The 6554-nt window shown below is 28.1% G+C and overlaps 2 protein-coding genes across 3 annotated transcripts in view; both read right to left on the reverse strand.

Moving 5' to 3' along the window:
- Nucleotides 1–1069, reverse strand: part of LOC111621870 (polycystic kidney disease 2-like 1 protein) — a gene marked incomplete at its 5' end in the record, with an annotated part of 14009 nt that extends 12940 nt beyond the window's left edge. Inside the window, one exon of the mRNA XM_023364125.1 lies at nt 1019–1069. Within this exon, the coding sequence (XP_023219893.1) occupies nt 1019–1069 (51 nt within the window). The remainder of the gene's footprint in view (nt 1–1018) is intronic.
- A 1378-nt stretch (nt 1070–2447) lies between these two features.
- Nucleotides 2448–6554, reverse strand: part of LOC111621869 (polycystic kidney disease 2-like 2 protein) — a 55108-nt gene continuing 51001 nt past the window's right edge. Inside the window, exons 5-6 of one of the 2 annotated variants that reach the window (XM_023364124.1) lie at nt 2788–3012; nt 2448–2644 (exon numbers count right to left, since the gene is read on the reverse strand). In XM_023364124.1, coding sequence (XP_023219892.1) covers nt 2467–2644; nt 2788–3012 — 403 coding nt within the window. In that variant the 3' untranslated portion in view covers nt 2448–2466. Of the gene's footprint in view, nt 2645–2787; nt 3025–6554 lie in introns of both variants that reach the window. The other variant, XM_023364123.1, reaches the window with a different exon arrangement.

Genomic DNA, 6554 nt, shown 5'->3' on the forward strand with positions numbered 1-6554 from the left:
GAACTTCGGAGACATCATTAATATAAATAATTTTAATCGCCGTTGAATAAGAAATGTTTCTTTCACAAGAAATGTATAAAATTACAGTACTGTATTAGACTTACGGTACCTAATTTACATACTGACAGACGATAGTTAGCGTAAAAATCTCCGTAGCGTGGCGCCACGCTAGACGGCGGAAATTATATATTTAATTATAACAAAGTTACAATAAGTTAATATATAATTATATATACAGTACCTAATTTATATATAATTAATATATAATTATATGTACAGTACCTAATTTATATATAATTTATATAATACTGTCCAGACGATAGAAATCTCTCCGTAGCGTGGCGCTACGGACGGCGGGAAAGTAGTTCGGCTTCCCGATGACGTTTGAGGTGTTTATAGGGAACTTTTACTATTTTTTACGGATACCAGTAGCAATTTTTTCGTAGTTTTATAGGAATCGTAACTATAAAGACCGTAATTATAGGGGGTCGACTGTATATATTGTTACAGTATGCTGATTGGGAAATAGTTAATTAATTTTTAATTTCGTAAAATTCTATCGGGGGGCTTAATCTCTGGGGCGATACCAGGGGGTTAGTTAGAAGTTAGCTTAGTCAACAAGGTCCTAAAAGGGGGTAGCAGTACGTTTAATATTAATCGAATTATAAGGGTTTAAGATTTTACAGTAGGGATTAATTGGAAATTTTTAAATTTTGAACGGTTATAATAGACTTTAACAGTCTTCTAACGTTCTTTAGCGAATTTTTTAACGGATGTAATGGCTACTCAATCCCCCGGTGAAAGATATCGAAGAAACTTCATAGAACGTATCTTCCAAGTTTATTTTCTATTTTGACTCTTTAGTAAACAGAATAATAAATTAGAAGTATTGAAAAAAGTAAAGTTTATTTATTAAGAGATTAAGAGATTTTTCCTGGAATTTTAGGAAAGAAATTTGATATCAGCTAAATAAATTGATAAATAACTGAATTATAAAATAAACTTATTAAATACTTACAATTAATATAACAATTTCAAAATAATTCCAAATTTCTGCAAAATAACGTTTCCTTTTTCTTAAAATCTGAAATAAAGATCTATAATTAAGTAACATACATTATATACACCAGTGTTTCTTAACTTTTTCCATTACCCACATCCTTTCAATATTTAAAATATCCACTTTTAAAAAATACATTTTATCTTAAATTTAAGAGAGCACAATCCTTCTATTGTCAAATATATTTAGCTTAACTGTAAACACAGCTTAAGAGATTAAGAAAGAAAGTTCATTTCTGCCTATCCATTAATATAATAACATTTAAGTCTAACTTAAATGTTATTATATTAAGTCTAACATTTAAGTCTAACTTAGATGTTATTATATTAAAAACAGAAAAAATATATAGAATTAATTCTATATTTAAACTAGCTGTTATCCGCGGCTTCGCGGAATTTGCAATTTGATAGAAATAACCCTCCCTCGGTACTTCACTAAGAATCTCAATCGTTAGTTGTTACTAATTTGGTGAATTACTGATTTTTATTTGTTTTAAACCATGGACTGTTAATGCACCTAAATTCACGTTTCAAATACTATGGGATTACGAGATACGATAAATCTGATTTTTTTTTTCGAAACATAAATGACGTTATCTAAAAATTCCTAAAGTATAAATACTTACAGAACAGTAAAGTTTCAGTTACCCCAGTACCTCTTTGTAAACCACATCTGTGGTACTGCCTTTCGGGGCTAAGACTTTTTAGCCTTAATCATCTTCCTCTCTCCCCCGCGGTGGAATTTCCAAAAATCCTTATTTAGTGTGCATTCTCATTGCGTACCCTACTAAACTTGTAGGATTACAAGCTACACTCATCCGCTAGTCGATCTAAAATTTTCTTTAACGCTATTGTATCGATTCGTAAACAATGATTTCCTAACATTTGCAAATAAATTTGCAAATATTTGACATTCGAAAAATTTTTTGTTTCTTCTTATCATCCTTAAATTTCCAAAAATCCCTTCTTAGTGTGCACTCTCATTGCGTACCCTACTAAATCGTAGTTAAAAACAAAAAAACAAAATAGTACAGTAGAAGCCGTTCTTCAGGTTAAGCCTTAATCCTCTCCATCGCCCTTTGCAGGGAAATTTCGAAAAATCCCTTCTTAGTGTGCGTTTTCATGACGTACCCTAATTGTGTACCAAATTTCACCTCTTTAGGTTCACCTCTTTAGATCAATCAACTAGTCAGTCAGTCAGGATATGTAATTTTATATACCGTATATAGATATAACATTAAGATTTTAACTTGAGATACCCAATTCTTAATGGAAAACATTATAAACATTATAAACAATTTATGAAAATAAATTGCACAGTTGTTCGTTTCTATAGAAAAGTCATCTTTCACAATCTGGTTAAAAACCATTATACAAAAATTTTCTATAAAAATTAAAACTAATTTTCTAAAAGTTAATTACTTGTTGCAACATAATTAAAAAGTTGACTAGCGTAAAAAAGCAAAAAATGTATTCAACAGCTAAAATAACGTTGTCCCACGGTGAAAGATATCGAAGAAACTTCATAGAACGTATCTTCCAAGATGTTAAAATTCCTCCTGTATTAGGCAACTCCCATATCAATCTGAAGAAAAGGAAACAAAAATTATCCATTAAGGTATTGTAATGTACTTCAAAACAAGTTATAATTTTATGTATACGGTATATAAATAATCTAAAATATATTTTAAAAAAAAAACAATAAACGAATTTATATAATTAACTTACTTTATCAAACAAAATAAATTAACGTTTGAATTATAAAGTGAGAAATCTAAGAAAATTACTCGAGTTGATCTATCAATCCATTTATTCTGCTTCAAAAATAAAACTGTTTGATGTGCCTCTTTCTTCGTTATTCCTAAATCAATGTAGAAACCACCGCTGTAATATTCACCAACTTCGCCCTTATAATGATAATTTAGCATGTTCGAATCACGATAAAATGTCCACCTAAAATAAATACTTTTATATTCGTCAAAAGTAATGAAATGAATAAAATGAATTTCTTGTTTTTATAAAAGTTTTCTTAATGTTACTTTATAAAAATCGTATAGTTTATTTTTGATAACGTTTCCTCGTACGTTTAAAATAATTTTTTAAACGTACGAGACGTACGATTTATATTCAACTTTTTAATAAAGTTGAATATAAATGTCAATATTCACAATATGAGCTTTCAAAGGTATATTAACAAAACATTCTATTTAGGAAACTTGACAGAAAAAATATTTAATATTATGATTTTATTTTTCCTGTCTTTTGTAATAATATTAATTTTAAATTATATAATTCTTGTAAAAATTATTCACGAAACACAAAATCTATTAACATTATAATTAAAAAGCTGGCAAGGGCTCTTGCTCGACTTTCTCGGCAGGTTAAGAGTAAAGTTACTAGATGTCTCGGTTTTCCGGTATTGTCCCAGATTTTTTCCGATTACCATCTAGCGACAAGAGAACTTTATTCTAAAAACTGTTCCTAAGATGAAGAATCTTGTTTTTTTTTTCTATATTTTAGATGTATTTCTTACACTGGTATAGTAAATTACACATCTATCGCATATCTTAGAATTGAAGTACCACAGTATTTTTCAAGAAGAATTCATTTTCTCCAGGATTTTATCCGCAAGTACCTGATAACTCTATTTGAGAGGACAATTAGCAAGTCCGATAATTTTGAACGATATAAAACTTCAATAATAAGAAAAAATTAAGAGAAGTAATTTTGTTCAATTATGATAAAATTCTCTATTTTAAAAATATTTAAGTGTAAAAAACTAATTTATAAAATATGTTAACATAAAGTTAAAACTATGTGTGGCACCATCTCTTATGACATTTTAAAAAATAATAATAAATTTTATCGACTATTATTGATTATCATAAAAAACAAAAGAATTAATTTTGAGGATAGACATGATTATTTTTAATTAAAAGTATCAATAACGAGTGAAATTTTTGTATTAAATACAACACCACTGGAGATATGATCTGTGGCCCCGTCTTTATAGTTCGATCTTTAACAACCAAAATGTAAAAGCATCAATACCCTTTAGGTTATATAGAAATAATCCTGCCAAGTTTCAAAAAGTTTAGTTCATCCAGACCTGACATATAATGCAAAATAGACCCCAACATATACATACAAAATTTTTTCACACAGTTTTCAGGTTGTGTCAAAACGTTGAGGAACGCAAAAAAAAAAAAAAAAAAAAAAAACAATGGAAGGTCAAAATTTGACCGATCACCATACATTCTCTATGTTATATTCTACAGTATATGTGAAAGTAAAAGGGATGTTACTTGTTTAAAGTTAAATTGACTTGTAATTGTTATCCTTTTAATACAAATTGAGTATAATTTTTTGTAAAACAATATATAAATACAGTAGAGCGTCGATTATCCGAAAGTCAATCATCCGAAACGTCAATCATCCGAAAGAATTCCAGTCGGCAAATTTAAATTTTCGCCAGTGCTGTGGCGCTGTAATCTTTGGCTATGTCTTCGGCTACTCAAATATTTTACGTTTTTGATATTAAANTTTTTCTGATGACAGTTTGGAGAGATGTATCTTTGCGACTTCTCACATATATGTGAAACATAAAACTCTTAGAAACGTTATATCTAGTACAACTCACTTTTAAAAACATTTTATAAATTGATAGTTTGAACGACAAGATAAATAGAATTCTTGAACTTCAATATAAATGTGCCCATTAAAGTATCACTCGACATTTTAAATAATTTTCAATTCAGGCATAACTTAAGAAGTTCTCAAATGCTGAAAAAATAAGAATAATTTACCAAATATATATTCTTTTTATTATAAATAAAAAAAAATTTAAATTTATATGTAATAATTACATACTTATCTGAATATTCAACAGTATGTAATGGAGTATCCTCGATATTAGTTGAAATAATATTTTTATGTTGAAAAGTTTCATCTATTATTTTTTTTAAAAATTCAATTTCGATATATTTTCGTTTACCAATAATATATTTTTCAAATAAATATAATATTTCTAAATCCGTTAATCCGTGAGCCTTTAAAGCTACATAAGTTTGATCGAAGTCAAGTTGATTTTCTAACTTTTTATTATCATCAGATTTCAACTTTTTTCTTATTGATTCGAATTTAGATTTAATAACCTATTTTAAAAAATGTAATTTTATTTATAAATATTTCATTTAATATAAAAAGAATTTAAAAATTAATTTACCAATTTTAAATATGAAAATATGCCAGATTCTGTATTTTCAGATTTCATTTCTTCTTTTACGTTTGCATAAGTATCATTGATAATTGCCAGAAACATGTTCTAAAATTGTAAAATTTTATAATAAAAAAATAAACTATACAAACTATATTAAAATGTACGGTTTAATATGTACTTACCAGTAATACAAAAAACACAAAGAAAACGTATGTTATAAAGTAAAGAGGACCCAAAAGATTATCCACATCTTGTAATTGATAAAAGTCGTATTCACCCAAAATGATTCTTAACAATGTAAAACTATATATATTTTATTAAAAATTAAATTTTAAATATTAATAGTAACAATATCATCAAAATATTTTTTAAAAAATCATAAAAATTGTGGTGAGATAATTAACAATGAATTAAAGTTAATAAAGTGTAATACAGTAGAGCGTCGTTTATCCGAATCAATTGGGGACTGGGGTGGTTCGGATAACTTATTTTTCGGATAACCAATTATGTACGGAAAAATATATGAATTTATCCCATGTTGAAATTTTTCTCCGTTGCGTGTCGCTTCGCGTTGAATTTTTGTCGATGATAAGCCTAACGAAGACTATTGCATCGTTAAAAATTATTTTTTTATTTTGTACGAACAAAATAAATATATTGATAAAATATAAAAACAATAAAAATTATACTTTAGAAGTTAATTTAGTATCGAAAACGTAAAATATTTGAGTAGCCGAAGACTAGCCAAAGATTACAGCGCCACAGCACTGGCGAAAATTTAAATTTATCGACTGGAATTCCTTCGGATAACCGGCGTTTCGGATAACCGACCTTCGGATAAACGACGCTCTACTGTAAATATATATTAAGCGGACAGCAGCGCCAAATTTTGTCACAGCGGCTGAATTTTGAAGTACATTTTTTCCAAATGTCGAAACCGCATACTCAGAACAGTTTTCTGTGCCAATTTTGTATTTTCTACTATACAATATCAATTTTGGTGGAGATTTTCCGAAACGTTTTACACAAAGCTCTAAACCAGTGTTTCTCAACTTCTAACGAAACGTCGCCCCCTTCAATAAAACCGTCACGTAGTATCGCCCCATTCACTACAAAATCCGATGCCGAGGGACAAGGCTAATGCCAAATTCGTACTGCATCGAATAGACTAGTGACTATATAATATTATTTGTTTAATTATTGTACGATATAACGAATAAAATATCTAATTATTCTTAATATAATGTTTTACTATATCGCCCAGAAAATTGTTTTT

The sequence above is a fragment of the Centruroides sculpturatus genome, unplaced genomic scaffold (assembly GCF_000671375.1).
Source record: "Centruroides sculpturatus isolate CEXI.00-Female unplaced genomic scaffold, Cexi_2.0 scaffold184, whole genome shotgun sequence".
Taxonomy (NCBI): domain Eukaryota; kingdom Metazoa; phylum Arthropoda; class Arachnida; order Scorpiones; family Buthidae; genus Centruroides; species Centruroides sculpturatus.